This window comes from Juglans microcarpa x Juglans regia, chromosome 6S (genome assembly GCF_004785595.1).
Source record: "Juglans microcarpa x Juglans regia isolate MS1-56 chromosome 6S, Jm3101_v1.0, whole genome shotgun sequence".
Classification (NCBI taxonomy): domain Eukaryota; kingdom Viridiplantae; phylum Streptophyta; class Magnoliopsida; order Fagales; family Juglandaceae; genus Juglans; species Juglans microcarpa x Juglans regia.
This window is the reverse complement of record NC_054605.1, coordinates 21,581,203-21,599,719: the sequence shown is the minus strand read 5'-3', so window position 1 is coordinate 21,599,719 and position 18,517 is coordinate 21,581,203. Positions and strand designations below refer to the sequence as shown.

At 30.7% G+C, this 18,517-nt stretch overlaps 1 protein-coding gene across 1 annotated transcript; it reads right to left on the bottom strand.

Annotated features, from left to right (window-relative positions):
- Positions 1 to 5,617: 5,617 nt before the first annotated feature.
- Positions 5,618 to 7,012, bottom strand: LOC121237687 (ethylene-responsive transcription factor 3-like). The gene is given in 2 exon segments (XM_041134531.1): positions 5,618 to 6,362; positions 6,365 to 7,012. Coding segments are annotated over 2 exon segments (711 nt in total). The 5' UTR covers positions 6,683 to 7,012; the 3' UTR covers positions 5,618 to 5,969.
- Positions 7,013 to 18,517: the final 11,505 nt, after the last annotated feature.

Here is an 18,517-nt window from a genome sequence, read left to right as displayed (position 1 = left end):
GGGAGGGGGGTGTTGTTTAGAATGGCTCAAAACCGTATCCAAAATGGCACCGTTTTATTTGAAAACGGCGCCGTTTTGGCTGTTTTTGGGCAGCTGGGCTGGGTTTCGAATTTTGGGCTGGCCTACTTCCATTTTTTGTCCTTTTGAGCTTCTAAACCCTATTTTTTCCCTCCGTTTTGGGCTTTTCTCTTAAATCCTAAACTAAATCCTATTTTGTAAAAACAATATATTTAATTTTAATTTTAATCTTAATATTTGTTTTAGGCTTTTAACCCAAAGTTTTTTTTTTATTTATGATTTTTATAATTGTTAGTATTGATTATTATTAGATATAAATTATATGTTATCATATTATATTTTTAACATTTTATCATACTATAGTGTCTAACTATGTGTTATTAGATGTATCGGGACACTAGGGATAATTGAAATCAAGCCGGCCCTAAATATTTCTAAAGAGAAAAGCTCTATCTTCTCTCTAGAAACCCAAACCGAAAACCACCATGGGGTGGGGTGGGGTGGGGAGGGGAGTTTTGGCCCATTCCTCCCTCCCTTCTCCTTGATGTAGTTTTCACCAAGTTTTTAATTTTTCAATTGGTGTTTTGATTTTGTTTTTATTTTTTCTGGTTAGAGCATGGAGAAGCAATGTTTGATGTTTTCTGGTGGCCAACAACCACCACGTGCTCCACCGCAAGGTTCCTAAGCCGCTAATCTTTCAGACTACCAAAGGTTTTGCAAAAAGAAGCGGTGCATGATCCACACGTGTGAGTCAAAGTATGCACGTGGCCTTCACACGCTGGCACACATAGGGTCTTGCTACAGCCACGTGTGGCGTTTCTGGGGTTAGCAATCTCGGTAGCTTCAATATTGACAGTCCAGCACATTCCTAGTGTGGCGCGTGTCCTTCACGTGCCATTACAGCCTCCTTGCCTAGTGTTTTTTTGGTTTTCAATGTATTTCAAGTTTCTATTTTGTTGTATTTCTATTTTTTTCACTTTTTCATATATTTTTCTATTATGTTGCTTGTGTTAGGTAAAAAATAAAAAATAATAGGCTATTGGATTAGTTGTCTATAGCAGGAGATGGTTTTCCTACTCCTTCTTCGGAGGATGGGGCTGGTTTTCCCTCTTCTCCTTTAGAGGGTGGAGGTTGGTTATCTTATTTTTACAATGTTATTTTCTCAGACAAATCGGGATTGAAATATCTGTTCTTACAGAGTCACACATCTCATAAGGTTTTTTCATTAGAAAGCTTATAGAAGTTAAGACAATGTCCGTAACAAATAAATTTGTGTGCGGGAAAACTCCAAATAGATGAGCAGTTTGGTCTGTAATTTGGATTTTTTTTTTCTATATTTATCAGTCACAATTATAATTTCGATTTCATTGAATGAAATGAAAACAATTTCCCATATATATATATATATATATATATATAATGTGTTATCAACTTATCATTCTAATTATGGTTTTTATAAAAAAAATTTCGTTACTCAATTTAATTGTTAGTATTGATTAATAGCAATTATTATTTAAATTGACTTGTACTATATTGTCTAAAATTTAAATAGAATTATTATATTAGTGTTATTATACATTGGTATTACATGTATTATAAGTCTATAATGTTATTAACTCATTATACCTGTACTCGTATATACTAGACTATTAGTGTCTAACGTATTCCTATTATAGTTTATAGACTTGTACTATAGTGATTAATTACATATTTTTATATTGGTTTCTAACTTAATGATATACTAGACTAAGTATTATATGTTATTATACTAGTTTTATAATACATTAGTATACATGTTAATATGTTATTATATATTACTATTACGTGTTATTATACTTTAGTTATTATGCATTAGTATTATAATTAGTATTACAAGTCATTACATTAGTTGATTATACATTAATATAATGTTTACATATGTCATATACTAAATTATTATTAGTCTATTTATATTATAGTATAAGTATATTATTTTATAATAATTAACTCATATTATTATTGAATTTAACCAATTATATAAGTTATAGTTATATAAACCATATATAATGAATGTATAGAAAATTACACTTTTATAACAGATGTAGAATATTAAAATCAGAATCGGAGTCAGAGTTAGAATTGGAGGACAAAGTCAACGTCTGAGTTAGTCTGACTCCCCCTTAGACTCTGACTTTGCCCTCAAATCTCAATATATATTATCAAATGAACTTTGCTCTCAAATCTCAATCTTGACTTCTAATTTTGCGCTCCCTGAACTAAAACCACATGCTCAGGACAGCCACTGCTGATCAACGTATAGAGTAGCTAGGTTGTATTATTTTATAGCTATGATATATATATATATATATATGAGAACGGAAATAAAGAGCTTTCATAATTTCTTGGAGGTGGTTGGAAGTTTTTGTCCCACGTTAATTAGAGAAATGAAACTTGGTGATCTGACTATGAAGGTTTCTTTGTGTGCTTTTTTTTTTTTTTTTTTTCCTTCCGCCAAAAGGAAGAAGTAGAGAAATCAGTTAAATTAGGGTTTTTCGGTGACATCGTTTTGATCTGGTACTGGAAAGTCGGAGATTAATAATGTGCATTTATCAAAATTGATCTTAACCACGTACGTACATGATATTATTGGGGATGTGACCTTCTATACAATAATGGAAATTATTTCTCATTCAAGTGGGAGTGATTTTATTGCGTGCTATTAATCTTTTTAGATTTATAATTATGAAATATAAAAATTTTATTACAAGCGATTTTGTGCATCAAATCCTACATCGATATTAAATGTAAGGCATCCGTTTAATAAAACAGTACGAATTAAAAATAAAAATATTTTTTTATACGTGAAACCGATTGTACCTAATAAGCCTCGAAATGAAATTGGGATTGTCCTTTGACGTATGGTTTTGCATTGCTTGGGATCAATATTATGCCTTATAGAAGTATCATAGTTGTTAGAAATAATAGATCAGAATGCACAGCGGAAGCGATATTAGCTCACAAGAAATATCTCGAGTCTAGTATAGTTGTTCCACAGATTCTCCAGCGTCGTTGTTCATCCACGATCTTCACATCGATGGTGGAGTATGCTACGTGGTAATATCAGAGCAACACTCACACATTCTACAGCCTAGATGCCGTGACTAGAGAGAACTATTTGAGAGAGAACTTATTTTTCTAAGTATCTTCTCTAAAGATAGGGAAGACTATGTAAATAGCCTCTCTAGTATAACCTCTTGGCTGGCCATTAAGAGCCAACTATTAAACCTCATAAAGTGACTTAAGAGCCACTTCATAACCCCCAAGAGGAGGTGAGGGGTGCCCATGGTGTCCATTTCTTACAATAGTAAATTAAAAAGGAAATACGAATTGCCTTGAGATCAATAAAAAACATTTGTACCCAGTTAGATACGTCTCATAATTTGTACTTATTTCAAAATTATTGCACCATCATGCATCATCGGTTCCTTCTTAATTAGTACTACAGCTAATACGTCTCAGCAACCATTAACGACGGAGGATTAATAGCTATAGATTAGAAAAGTGAAGCCAATAGATCAAGAGAGAGCTAGGGGCTGGGGAATGCACCAGAATCAGTGTAAAATTAAACCACCACTGTCGGTAAATATTCCGGTGCTATTTGGAGCGAGCAGCAAGTACTATATCTTTGGAATATTGGAAGAAAACTCGATCCTGCATGCATGGTTGAATAAATATTGATCGATGAAAGATCAGTTCTTTATTTACTTATATTAATTATACAGATAAAAACACTTTGAATCTGCATGCGTAATTTGATGCTGGCTGCATGGTTGCATGCCTGTTTGTTTCCGGGTCTTTAATTGGGGCCTGGGTGGAGAGAAACTGATCGACTGTCCTTTCTACCTTCCATGCTGAATCTGCATGACTGACTGGTGAGAGTGGAGAGCCCGACGGACAAATGTTACCGACGAGTTGTTGTTTTCGCAATTTTAGATCCCGTCCCGTTTGGATTAAGAGATGAAATAATATGAGTTGAGATGGTTTGTGAATAATAATAAAATTTGTGAGTTAATTTGTAAATAGTAATGACTAGTGAGATGAGTTAAGATCATCTCAATTCATTTTTCAATCCAGACTGATCGGCTCTTTCGGTCTTTTTAGCTTTACTGGCATGATCAAAGAGAGAGAAACTCTTAGCTGCGGTCGCCCCTGCCCTAGTTTTCATGCACAACCATCATCATCGGAAAATAGGTTGGGCATGGCCAAAATTTGTGTTTGGGCTCGCCCTTATGTTTTATATATGAATAAATCTTTACAACCTCCTCACATTCCACACTCTACATTTTTTTTAATTTTTATTATTTAAAAAATTATAAAAAAAATATTAAAAAATTAAAAAATTATAAAAAAAATATTAAAAAATTAAAAAATTAAAAAAAATATAAAGTATAAAGTATGGTGGAAATTGTGTGGCAAAACTCACTTACGCAATGTCTACATTCAGTTCCAAAAAATACCAAGACCAAGTTACCTGGGCTTGCGCACGAAGGATGATTTCGGCTCCAAATTTTTTTTTTTTTTGCCCGTAACAACTAAAGCAAAGGTTACAGGCAAAATAAGTTTGTTTATTTATTTTTAATCCTGTGAAAAGACTTTTTTTTTGTGTGTACAAAAGATGTTAAAGTAATCAACTTTTAGACTTCCTTTAGAAATACAATTCATCTTAATTCATCATTATAATTTTTTTAAATCTCAACACAAAATATAATAAACAATTCAACTTTTTTAAATCTTAAAATAATAATAATAAATAATATTCTAATAATATTTTATCAATTCAACTCATTTTAATATCTAAACACACTCTTAAACGTGTATTTATTCATTTCATTAGACTTTCGGAAGGGTTAATTAGTATTTGATACGAAGGAAAGGACTTTCATTTTCAATATTAATATTTGCTAAAGAGAATTATTACAGATACAAAATGATTAAATTAAAGAAACTGAATTTATTTTATACTTTAAAATAGAAGTAACTTTACGATATTATATCAAATCACGTTAATTTATGAATTTACTTTTATAATCTCCGTTAAAGTATTTCTCTTACCTAAATAGAGCTCATGGAGTTTATCTAGATTTCAATATGCACATCCTGATACATCCCACATAAAACTGGAATTGGAGGGAAAACGATTTCAGAAAAGAACAAAATTCACATCGCCCAATGTGCGAAAAGGAAGATGCCGGGAAAATTCCATCTGGGTTTTCCAAGCGTCCAATTTCAAAAGGGACAACGTGGTGGATGAAAATTGAAATCACATCCTCCCCTATAGGTTATAGCCCTCAATGTAAAGAATTTCATACATCTAGAGAAGAACACAAAATATGCCAAACTCAACCCTCCTCTGCTGGGTACTGGATACTCCAAATTACTAGGTAATAAAAAATATCTTCAGATTTATAGATTCCTTTCTCGGACAAACTGAACGATATAAGATCTGCTGCTTTAATCTCAAGTTATGCAGTTCTTAACTATCCTCATCTAACCATTCCACATTACAGAAGCAAATCAGATTCGAGAAAAAGCGACAGAATGAAAAACAAGAACAAAAAAATACTACCAGATTTGAAGTTTACATTTTCAAACAAAGTAAATTGGGCAGTAGATTGACGACTACAGAGATGGATCTGTACGAGGTGGGTAAAGAACCCCCACATCTCATAAAAATAAGGGCATCATACATCCTTAAAGGAAAGGGCGATTCCCATCAAAAACCATGCGTGCGCGATCTCCTGGAAATTCAGGATCGTTTTGTAACAATCTTCTCTCATAAATTCTTCTTTTTTCGCATTTAGAAAGGGGAAAAAAAGTAGAAAGATGGGAATGTGAAAAAAAATATAATTAAGAAAAAATAGAGGAAAAATCATTGATAATAACCATCATAATCATCATTATCATCGCAATAATTAGAGACACAAGGCAGTGCACCGGAGATCATCACCCGAAAAGTCAACGTCATCCAACGGTGGTGGTGGTGGGAAGTTGAGATCGAACGGCAGGGGATGCTTCCGGCACAAAGACGACGAGATATCGCAGTCGTCGTCGATCACCGAAGAGGATGAATCGCAGTCGCTGTGGCAATCCTCCGGGACCAACGGAGGCGGCTTCGGCAGTCGTCTCCGTACCGCCACAAAAGCTTGTTTGCACTGTAGAGGCGGTGGCCTGGGCCCACTGAAGGACTCGACCGTGCTGCTCATGCTGCTGGAGGCGGGCCTCGGGGGATCGATAATCTGCTGCTCCAGGAAACCATCGTGCATCGCGTACAAACGGTGATGATCCACAATCGCACCGTTTTGGTGGTTCTGGTTTGGATTGAGCGGAGAGAAATAGGAAGAGGGGGGAGAGGGAAGTTGGTCTTGGCTTTGGGGCCGCGGAGGTTTCGAGCCGCGGCATCGTAGGCTCGGGCGGCGTCCTCAGCCGAGTCGAAGGTGCCGAGCCAGACACGGGTCTTCTTCCAGGGGTCTCTGATCTCGGCCGCGAATCTACCCCATGGTCTCTTTCTCACGCCCCGATACCGTGGCTCATTGCCTGGATTTCTCAAAGCCGAAACTGCTGCAGCCGGGGCTCCCGACGCATCCGCGACCACCGTCCTAGCCGCGGCTCCTCTCCCTCCCCTCATGATTCACCGATAAAGAATAAGCGATCGACACAACAAATCAAACCGAAGATGTTTTTCGAAACAGGGTTTACGAGAGCTTAGAAGAAAATGAACATAGTTGAAGAAATAGCGCAGAAGATAGCTGCGAGAGAAAAAGATGGGGGTGGAAGGAGAACCGTATAGGTATGGCAGCAGAGGAGCACCTTCTCTTCTACAACAAAATAAAAATGAAAATAAAAAACGATTTTAATTTAATTTTAATTTGTTTTTTGGGGAGTGGGTTCTTTGGGTTTCTCTGGCTGTAATGGCTTTTCTTTCTTTTGCTTTTCTCGATTTCTCGACCTTTCTCTTGCCCCCACAAACCGACCCTCCTCTGATTTCTCTGCTGCTTTATCGATTTCATTTCTTTAATTTTATTTTTATTTTTTTATGATATTCATTATTCGGTGTATTATTTTTTACATAATAATGAAATTGAGAAAATGACTAAAATGGGTCCCCTGCATCATTCTTTAATGTCCACTAGTAAATTTTCTGTGTGAATGCTTATTGCTTTCATGTGTCATGTCTCTTTCCCTCTCTCTATCCAACTCTCTGCTCTCTGTGTATTTTTTTTTTTTTTTTTTTTTTTCTATTTGGTGATAGTAATGATGCAGAGGGATTCATCAGTCAATCTTATCTGTAATTTTTCCCTGCTTAATTAATTTTTGTCATATTATTTTCATCTATTGGAGAAAAAGACTCATTTTTTGTCTATTATTTATTTATTTATTTATTTTTCTTTCTGCTTTTCATATTGTTCAACAATGCTCATAGTCCATGACCAGCTCTTTTGGCAATGCTGAGGAGATTAATGGAATAATAAATCGCCTACCCTCTTATGGCAGGCTTGAGAATTTGCTCATCGGTCTTCTTATCACTAACAACATTAGTATAGGAATACGTAAATGTAAATACAAAATTTGTATAGTATGATATGATTTTATATTTAGTTATTTTACTCAAAATTTATTTTCACATTAGATTATCTATCTATTAGTCAAAATAATAATAAAATATTATAATTTTCACAATTTTTTATTTTTTTTCTAAATTAAGAAATACATTTATATAATTGCAGAGTAATATTTTTGGAGTGAAGCAAATTTAAATCCTGGGAGCACTAAAACAAAGCACAAATTTGGTCTAGTTACATAGACTACCAAATATAATCACCAATCTTAAATTACTGTAACTAAAAGTCATATCTTTTTTAAATTGTATAATCTAATGTAGACTATTTTTGAGGTTTGTTAAGTCAAACTCATTGAATTTACATTTATATAATCCAACGAGAACGCTCTTTCTTCTTCAAGACTCGTTTACGGAGGCAACTAGAATAGTTAATAGAGTTTTAAGATATGCAAATTTCGCATATTATCATTTAAAAAAATAAGATATATTATTAAAAAAATAACTTTTTTACATAAGTCTTAAATTTATTTTTTATTTTTATAAAGATTTATCTATGTTTTAAAGTAAATGAGTGAGACTTACACTTTAGAACTACAAATATCATTTTTCTATTTAATTTGATATCTAACAAAAATAAATAAAAACATTTAATAAGTTTATTTATTTTAGTGGAAATGAAGTTGACGTATTCTTCACTACACAATCTGCCGTTTGGTGAAGTTGTTAACCTTACCATACTCCGAACTTTAATTTCCACAACTAAATTGAATAATTATGTAGTACCAAAATTTCATCATTCGTAGAACACACTCCTCAAATACTATTTCCAGTTTTGATAATTCCTATTTGCTCTGCCTTCTAAGCATTATCTGCTGCTTCTCGAGGAAAAGAAAAGAAAAAAACAATAAAGAAACCAGGAAGCGAAGCACGAAATGGGGAAGGGCCCTCCGGATGATATTGCCTTTGCCCCATCAAAGACGTAACAAAACATCATAATTAATCACAAAAAAAACAAAAGAACACTACTATAAAAGAATTAATAAATCTTGTAAAAACAACTTTACATGTTGATGGGTCAATACGACTGACATTAAAAAAAAAAAAATCAAAGAAATCTGCCATGTGTAAATAAGACTACTAACAAAGTCATACCCTAAAAGCTTCACCTTCCTCAGCTGCCTCATTAGATAGGCAATAACGCAAGAACCGACTTTCATGCCCACCACCTCTTTTGGTTATCGTTACATTTTTTTTTTTAATCCATTGGTTTCCTATCTATCATTCTCAAGGACATACTAATCAATATATGAAAATCATTCGGGTCAAAGATCATCATATCGTTCACAAAATTAAAGTCTTCTACCAACAAAAAAAAAAAAAACTGTTAGAGTGATCAAAAAAATAAAATTATAACTCAAATTCATTACTTGAAAACTTGAAATTAGACGATGAGAGTTTAATTTATAGAAAATCACTACACAAAAATGGTTTCCAAGAATTTAAGACGCATGATGACATACATACATATATATATATATATATATGACTACATATATTCTAAAGTCTCTAATTTACACCATACATTGTTTATAATATGATATAATTTGATTTAGAAGATAAATTTTTACGAATTAAATATTATAATTTAAGTGATGTGAATGATGTGCTCTTAAGAGTAAGATAATTCATATAATATCGATTACTAAGAATAGGGTCCTCCCTATTTAATTAAAATTGAAATTGAAATTAATTATTTGGTATAAAATATGAGTATTTGAGTTATTACATTCTTAATCATGATGAAATTTATACGTTTTTTTTTTTTTTTACAAACAATTAAATTTATAAGTAGAATGATAAAAACATCATATATTTCAGGTTGTCTATATGTAGAGAACGATCTAAATTATCTAATGCTGTTATTAAGGGAGTATAGTGTTCACTTTCACAGGAGTGGGAATGTCAGCGAAAGCAGCAGGCACATGATTGCAACTTGTGAGCAATCGGTGGGAGGCGCGTAACTTTTATGTGAGGTGGCGAATATATATATATATATATATATATAGCTTAGAGTCTTGCTACAACCACCCGATGGTATGCCCGACAAATTCTTTTGAGAACATTAAGATCATGCAATAAGTATTTATCTTATTTTATTATTATAATTTTTTTAAATTTATAAATAAAATATAATAAATAATTTAATTTTTTTAAATCTTAAAACAACAATAATAATATTAAAAATAACATTCTAATAATATTTTATTTAACTTTCAATTTTATATCAACTCGTTATTCAAATGACACATAAATTTTTTTTATACATTTTTTTATATCTTTAAATATTTAAAAAAATCATAGCGTTATTAAAAAGAACGCTGCTAGGGTGCTGCCCAATAGTGAGCCCTAGACAAAATTCTATTTTTTAATTTTTTTAAGTTTTATTATTTGTATTTTTTAATAATTTTTAAAAATATATAAATATACTAATAGCCATTTATTTAATCAGCAAGTAAATTAAGAAAATGTAAACAAGAATTTAAATATATGAATGGTCAAAATGAAGAGATGAGAGATATAATAACATTATTCTATTAAAAAATATTTACTTAATCACTAAATATTAAAAAAAAAATCGGTTATTTATCGCTGACTTTAACATTATTAATCGTTCTCGGAGCGGTGCGCTTTCGTTTACACGTGGTTTGCTTTGAAGAATTTACGGGCAGTCGACTCGACGCCGTATAACTTGAGATTGCGGCCAAAGAGTTGAATATGCTCTCCCATATGATAAAATAAATAAATATTATATTCTTAACTAAGTATTGTCTTCAAATAGATTATACTGTATATATTATTATTTATATAAATATTCTGAACAATAATAAATAATAGCTTTACCCTTCCAATAAAAAAGGAAGGAAATCTATTTTCTGGTTGTAATTCGTACTTTTATAGTTTTATTGGAAGGCTTCCATTGATATTCCGCAAAACCATGATTCATAAAAAAGTAACCATTTGGTGCATCTGAAATTTTGAGGACCTTTACACTATATAATGCTATTGCCTCAGTTCAGAATCAAAATATAATCCTATTGCCTGGTTTAGAGTCGATAACTTGGATTGAGACTCGTAATTGCGAGCTCATTTGAATAGTGAGATGAGACGGAATAATTTTTTATGAGTTAAAGAAAATATTATTATTATATTATTTTTTAATATTATTATTATTTAAAAATTTAAAAAAATTAAATTATTTATTATATTTTGTATGAAAATTTAAAAAAATTAAAATATTAATATGAGATGAGATCATTTATCTATCTAAACAAGCCTTAAAAGTGCAGAAGTCATTCTGTGTCTGGATATATATAAGAAATGTCGGAGTCCATTCAAAGGCCTTATTAGAGTGAACAAATTTTTTCCTTAATTTTAGCTAAAAATCATATTTCTCTAAAAATTTTTCTAAATTTTACATCTTATTCCCTATTCTTCCTCTATTATGTTAAAATAATATTTCTCTATTATTTCTCTATTTTTTTTTATCTCACTTCCCTTTCTATTTTTTCTTTATATTCTATTAAAATATAAGTTTAGAATAAAAGAAAATATAAAAAATGATTTAGTAGTGCTACAGAATGACGTAGCAATCCTAAAATCAAATCTTATTTTAGGGATGAGATGTAACTCCCATTTTTTTTTCACTTTTCATGTATTTTTCTTAAAATTTGGCTAATGATTGGTTATAGAGAATGGGTTGCTGGTGCTCTTAGCACTAGCATCCGGTTCCTTATAATTGGTCCTTAGCTAAATTATAGGAAAAAATATGAAAAGAGAACAAAAATGAGCTACATCCGGTTCCTGATGTGTACAGTTGGTTTTTGTTTTGTTTTTTTATTAACAAACATTTAGATTTTTTTTTATTATTCTAAATCATTCATCCTAAATTTGGCCCGGTTTGGATACATAATTCAAATGAAATGAGATATTTTGAATAATATCGATATTTTTTGAGTTAAAATGAGATGTGATAGTTTATAAAAAATTATATGTTTAAATAGTGAGATGAGATGAGATAATTTTGACTTTTTAAAATTTGATAAAGGAAAATACTATAACCACAACTGGGTATTCCCAACTTTTTTTTTTTTACTTAAAGATAAAGTAAGTATTTTTTTATTGATGTTGTGAATTAAAAAAAAAATTCTGAAATGATAAAGAAATATGCATGAAAAAAAGAAAAAAAATAATAAAATAAAAGAAAATAAAACATGGGCGGGATCCTAGTCGGGATCCCTCATGTGTGGGTCTAGAAGCACTATTTTATAATGGGGCAAGTCCCACCAATAATTGAATAATAGTTATGAATATATTAATAAAAAATAATATTTATGAGTAATTAAAAAAAGCTATCATAAATAAATCTAAATCCCAAAATATATTGAGAAGTTGTTGACTAAAATTACCGTATAATTCCAAAAAATAATTTATATTTTTTAAAAGATATTATTCTTAAGGATATTACTATTCTAAAAAATAATTTAAATTCCAAAATATATCGGGAAGTTGTTGGCTGAAATTTATAATTTCTCTTTTTAAAATATATTTTTATCTATTTATTTTTCTATATAAAATAAATTTGTCATTTTTTATTCTAATTATAAATTATAATAATTTTGATTATTGTAATAAATAAATATATGAATTATGTTGTAGACTTGTTTTAAATAATTTATTAATTTCGAATTTTCTAGTAAAATCCCAAAATGCACTTCTATTCAATGCTCACAAAATTATTAATTTCTTTGTGAAAATATATTATTTTAATAATAACTTATTGATTATTCTATTTTAACTACAAATGAATTGTTTTCAATTTTCACTGCGTGGGATTCTTTTTACTATTTATGTTAGAGAGTAGTGATATGAGTTTGAAAACTTAGAGATGAAATAAAGATGAGGAATTAACCGTTTGGATAGACAAAACTATCTCATCTGTACGAATCAGATGAGATTATCTCATCTGGCAAACCAACCCGGGCCAAATCATTCTCTTGATTTTTTTATTCCAAATTTAATAATACATTTAGATATATTTATTCTTCCTGCTGTATTTTCAAAATTATAAAAATATCTTAAAAAATCTTTTTTTTTTTTTGTTAATGTGAGGATGATTATATTTTTATATCTTTCAATAATATTAAATAAAATAATTTTGACTAAGCATTTAACTAATTTTTATTTGGGGTGGGGCCACCCCTTCCCTGCACCCCGCCCTGCATGGGGGGATGGGGGTGGTTTCCTCCCCCACATCCCGGGGGCGGGCTGCGCGGCAGATTCCCAATCTGTCTTGCCTTATGTCTATTTAAAAAATATACTATATTTCACTGGGTTTAAAAATTATTCTTAGATCCAAAAGTGATTAAAAATATATTTTTAGATCGAAATTGTTAATTTTAATTTTTTAAATATTACTATAATTGCTTATGCATATTTTGTGTAAGTTGTAGTGTATTAGTTTTTAAAATATGTTGCTTTTAAATTTACTAGTGTATACTTTGTGAACAAATATAACAAATTGTAATATGTATTTATATATGCAATTTGTAAAATATAAATATATATTTATGTTTATATATATATATATATATATAAACATGTAAGCGGGGGCGGGGACTTCCCGCCCCTAATTTTTATTAACAAACACACATTTCCATAGTGCTATATATGATTTTAATTTTCTAATATTTTATAAAATTTATCTATTACAAAATATTATCGTTGTAAAAAGTGAATTTTGACAAAGAACTATATTTTTCTTAAAAACATAATAATTTTGATAATATTTATCATATTCGTAAAAAAATAAAATAAATTTTTGTTTAAAATATTTGTTAGAGAGTAATAGTTCAAAAAGAAGGAAAAAAAATTAAAAAGAGTGAATAGTTAATATTGTAAAAGAAAGTGAGAAAGAAATAATAAAAAAAATAGATAAAAATTATTTTGATAAAATAGATAAAAAATAAGAAGTGAGACGTAAGAGGATTTAGGTTGCGTTTGGATGTTGAAGTGAGTTGAGTTGAATTAAATTGAGATAATAAAATATTATTAGAATATTATTTTTTAATATTATTATTATTTTTAAATTTAAAAAAATTGAATTACTTATTATATTTTATATTAAAATTTAAAAAAATTATAATAATAAATTAAAATAAATTAATCATCCAAACGAAACCTCTACGCGGGTGCTGAGACGCCATCCAACACACCCACTGCCAAAACCATGCCAGCCCGGCCCTTACTCCTATCCCCTATTTTCTCTTTATTTTATTTTAGTTTTGTTTTAAATATTTGGTTGCTTGTCGTTATATTATTTTTATTCTCTTTAATAGAGATTGGTTCGGTGGTGTGCAAAGCGACAACGAAGGTGGCGTTAATGTGCGGTACAGGGGATTGAACGGACGGCACGGAGAGGGATGGATGGCAACGGTGGTTGTGACCCCCGGATTCACGCGTCTGGCTCCTCTCCTTTTCTTGTTGACCATTAACGCCACGCGCCATCTCCTCGTTCCAACACGAACTCAAAATTTGCTAGCTATCAAATAAGACAATATATTTAATATCTCAACAAATAAGTTTGCAAATAGATTTATCTTTAATTAAAATATTTAGCATGTTTATAGGTAAGTTTGTAAATAAATTTCTATTTATTAAAATATGATGCCTATTTAATTCTAGAGCCACATTAATTATAGAGAAGAATCCTTGATCTTTGATATTTACTAGTCGAGATGATATATTTTCAATTCAAAAATTGTATATGCAACTATTTTTACATATTCTTTTATACATAAAGTAACATAATTGATTGAGCTATTTTTTTAATATAAAATAATTATTGAATTTTAACATGTCAATAAAGTGTACAAAAAGTACACGTAATTTATTGTATGCAGTAGATTTTTTATTTAATGTTAAACAAATTACTACTAATAAATTTCAAAAATTTTATATACAATTGCCATGCGTCCCTGTTGCGGCATCGCATCCGACGTGGCAAAAATTAAAAACGATGTCATTTTGTAATTCTCCTTTCATAATTCACTGCATCCCGAATACAAAAAGTTCCCTCGTCTCTCCATTTCGCCCTACATTCTCTCTCTCTCTCTCTATAAACCCGTAGCGACACCCACAAACCCTTGACATCTTCATCTTCAAGAAAGTCGTAGTGACACTCTCTCTTTCTTCCATCCATCTTCGTATTCGACATATGGTCAGACCTGCCAATTTTGGTTATGGATTTCTTATTGTATATTTGGAAACTAAATCAAACTCAATTCATTATTACAATTTTTTCAATTTTCAACACAAAATATAATAAATAATTTAACTTTTTTAAATTTCAAAATAATAATAATATTAAAAAATAATATTTTAATAATATTTTATCATCTCAGTTCAATTCAACTTAGCTCAATTCAACATTCAAACGCAACTGTTAATATAAAAGGAAAGCTCAGCCTCTTTAAACTAAATCACTTTCAAACTCCCGAGTTGATACTATTTAAGTATTTATCATGTTTCAACAATCATAACAAAGTAAACTAGGCTCCGTTTGTTTCACAAAAGGAAAGTTGCCAAGTAAATCCAATTCTTAGTTATTAAAAAAATTAATGAGGAAAATTCAAGGAATTACACATCTTCTTGAAGAAAATTGAAAATAAAGTTTCATGATTTTTCATTTTATTTCGTTTCGCACAATTCTAGGCAACCATACTGATAGAAAATAAATAGCCGATTTAAAGAAACATAAGGACTTGTACTCATCGAGGAATCGATCATCCTTGAGACCTGGATCGTCTTGGAGTTCCTTGAGCTCCTCCTAGATTTTATCATCGATTCGGGACTTATCTTTTGGGAGAGAGGATTCTTCCTGGCTGGGCGTGAAGGATGGGGACTTGAACGCTGGGGGTTTCAACAGTAAATTCCTGAGCTTCCGTTGAATGTCATCCCACTGAGTCAACACGCCCTCCACTTCCTTGTACGCAAAGTGATAGTCTGCCATTGTTGTTCATTTGTTCGAGCTTTCAACTTTTGCTAACGCTTGCAGTTGCCTTCTGGTGTTCGATTTTGTTCCGTCTCGATTGGTTTGCAACTTTTTAGGTTCTGGAAAGATTTTTCAATCCTGGGGCTACATGTTGTCCTCGTAAAGAATATAAAAGGAAAAAAGTCAGGAGAGAGAGAAATGACGTGTTTATATGCATTTTTTTTTAATATCCGCTAACGTGGCTAGCCGATGCTGCAGGGTTTCTCACTCCAGTTGCCCTCAGAAGAACTGAATAAATTTATGTGCATATGTGCTTTTTTTTAATATTAAAAAAAAAATTCCATTACAAAAGATTTCTAGGATCACCGTAAATCAAAAGTGATAGAAACATCTTAAAAAAGAATTTTACTCATATGCCATTATTCACTCTCATATGTTATACCTACATTTTTTTTATAGAATATGAAGGTGTTTCTTATAGAGTGTGGAAGTATTTTTCATGAAAAATTTTATTTGTAATTCTGAGTAGAGAATTACATGTACAATCTTATTGATGAATAGAAGTAAAAGGAAAAAAAATATTATTTTAAAATAAATATTATTCTAATTTAAAATTTTTTAAATATAATTATATGAATTTTTATGAGCAGTCTCTAAATAGAGATTAATTTTATTAAATTTTAAAATAATTTTATTAATTTTTTATATAAAATATAATAAATAATTTTATTTTATTTTATTACTTATAAATTATCTCAATCTATTTTAACTCTTTTTTAAATCTAAATCACTCTTATACGTAGAATAACTTATTTTTCATTGAGCGTGAAGGACAGGATAGTGAATAGTGATTTAATGGAAGAATTTTATGACGCTGAAGTACGCGTAGCACGCCACTGGCACTTTATCGAAAAACACACGATAGCTCCGGGAAACGCAGTGCAACACATGCAGAGTCAACACTCTACACACGCCTTTTGCCTGCACTTTGTTGCCCATTGATTAATTGCATTGCAATCCAGCGCTTACTGCCGTGCGTGTACGGCTATGGTCGACATTGATAAATGATAACCTGTGTACGCGGCGTGATATTGATATGCGTCGGTAACTTTCACTCGTTAACACGCTGTATATAAAGACGCAGCGCTACGAATAATGACAGCAGAATAATTTTACTTCGTAGTTTTTTTTTTTTTTTCCCTAACTGTATTGTTTTAAATAAAGGATATATTATTAAAATAATTTACAAAAGTATTATTATTTTATTGTCCGTACGTGTTTCTCAGAGATAATACAATGGCCTGCCTTGCATGGGTTACGTTAGGCAGAGATTAAGATATAAGCATAATTTGTTCATACTATTATTAAACTTATTTTATAATAAATTTTACATCCATAATCCGTGTATGTATCTCTAATATCGAATCACATAAATGTCTGTGTGTTCTTTTATTTCATGGCATTTATTTATATTTGCAAGTCATTAATGTTCAAGCACAACCACTGCCAACAAATAGCCAGCGAGTTATCTGACTATATTGTAGACATGGTTGAGTGAAAAATATCCCAAGAGCATATTTTTGCCATTGCAGGCGTGCTTGATCAAGTGGGAATCTGTCTATGATTTAAGAAGTTGATTTTTAATTATTTTAATATAACATAGGGAAGCATATAATTATGGAACCTTGCTAAATCCTACCGTCTACCAAAAGAAGTATCGGTTCTGGTACAATAATATCGTTGCTGGGTCGTGGGCCGGGTGGCATTATTATATGCGTGATCGTCTTGGGCCCTAAAGAACTAAACTCAATCTAAAACGGAGTGCAGCTCTTGCCAGGCCCGGTAGTCAGGTGGCCGACATAAATTCCTCGAATTTAAAGTTATATGTTCGATAAAGGGAAAAACAAAAATACGAGAATGTCACAAATTCTAATATCTAATGAGAACCATGTTTATTTTTGCGTCAAATTGATTGCTTCGGTTAAAGATTCTGAAAACTGATAAATTGCTGGTATGGGAAATATCCTTTTTTTGTGTTCATACTTGGACTGTTATTCTGGAGTCTATTTTGGAGGCTATTGTAAACTGCTGTCTTTCACGTTTAATTGTTGATATTAGATTAAAAAAAATTATTCTCATCAATCACTATTCACTATTCCACACCTCACATCCCATAAACAAAACTCTCACATCCTCTATATATATAAAAAAAAAAAAAACTATAAGTATAGAATGTGAAAGTAAACAGTAACTTATGTATAGAATTTCTCTTAAATTAATGAGTCGTTGACCATTACTTTAAACATAGAAATTATTAGAGTCTAATGACTATTACCCCAAGATAGCTGTAGGAATAAACTTGACTTGATCGACGTAAGAAACAAGACTTAAGAAACACATGAGAATTGAAAAGGGACCCAAGAAGAGAAGAATGGACGATCAAGAAAGGATGAAAGTGATGTAATTTTTGGTAACTTGTTAGCATGAAAAAAAACAAAAAACAAAACGTACATAACCCTCCAAAATAAATAAATAAATATAGATATATATATCTATAAACAGATACATGAATGTGGAAAAAAGAGCCAGGTAATTCATAACTACTGCACCAGCTAAACGTATTTTATTCTAGTAATTAATTTAAATAAATAAAAAAAAGTCATCAATTCCCTATAAACTAGCCTAAAAAAAAAATCATGAGCTCAACCAATCAAAGCTAGAAGAATAATACTAGTTACAATTTTATGATTTACAAGTTTTGCGTACTCATTTAAAAAAAAAAAATTCATCATTAATAAAATAATTTTTTTAATATTAATCTTATAATTATTTATTTTTTTAAAATAGAGTAC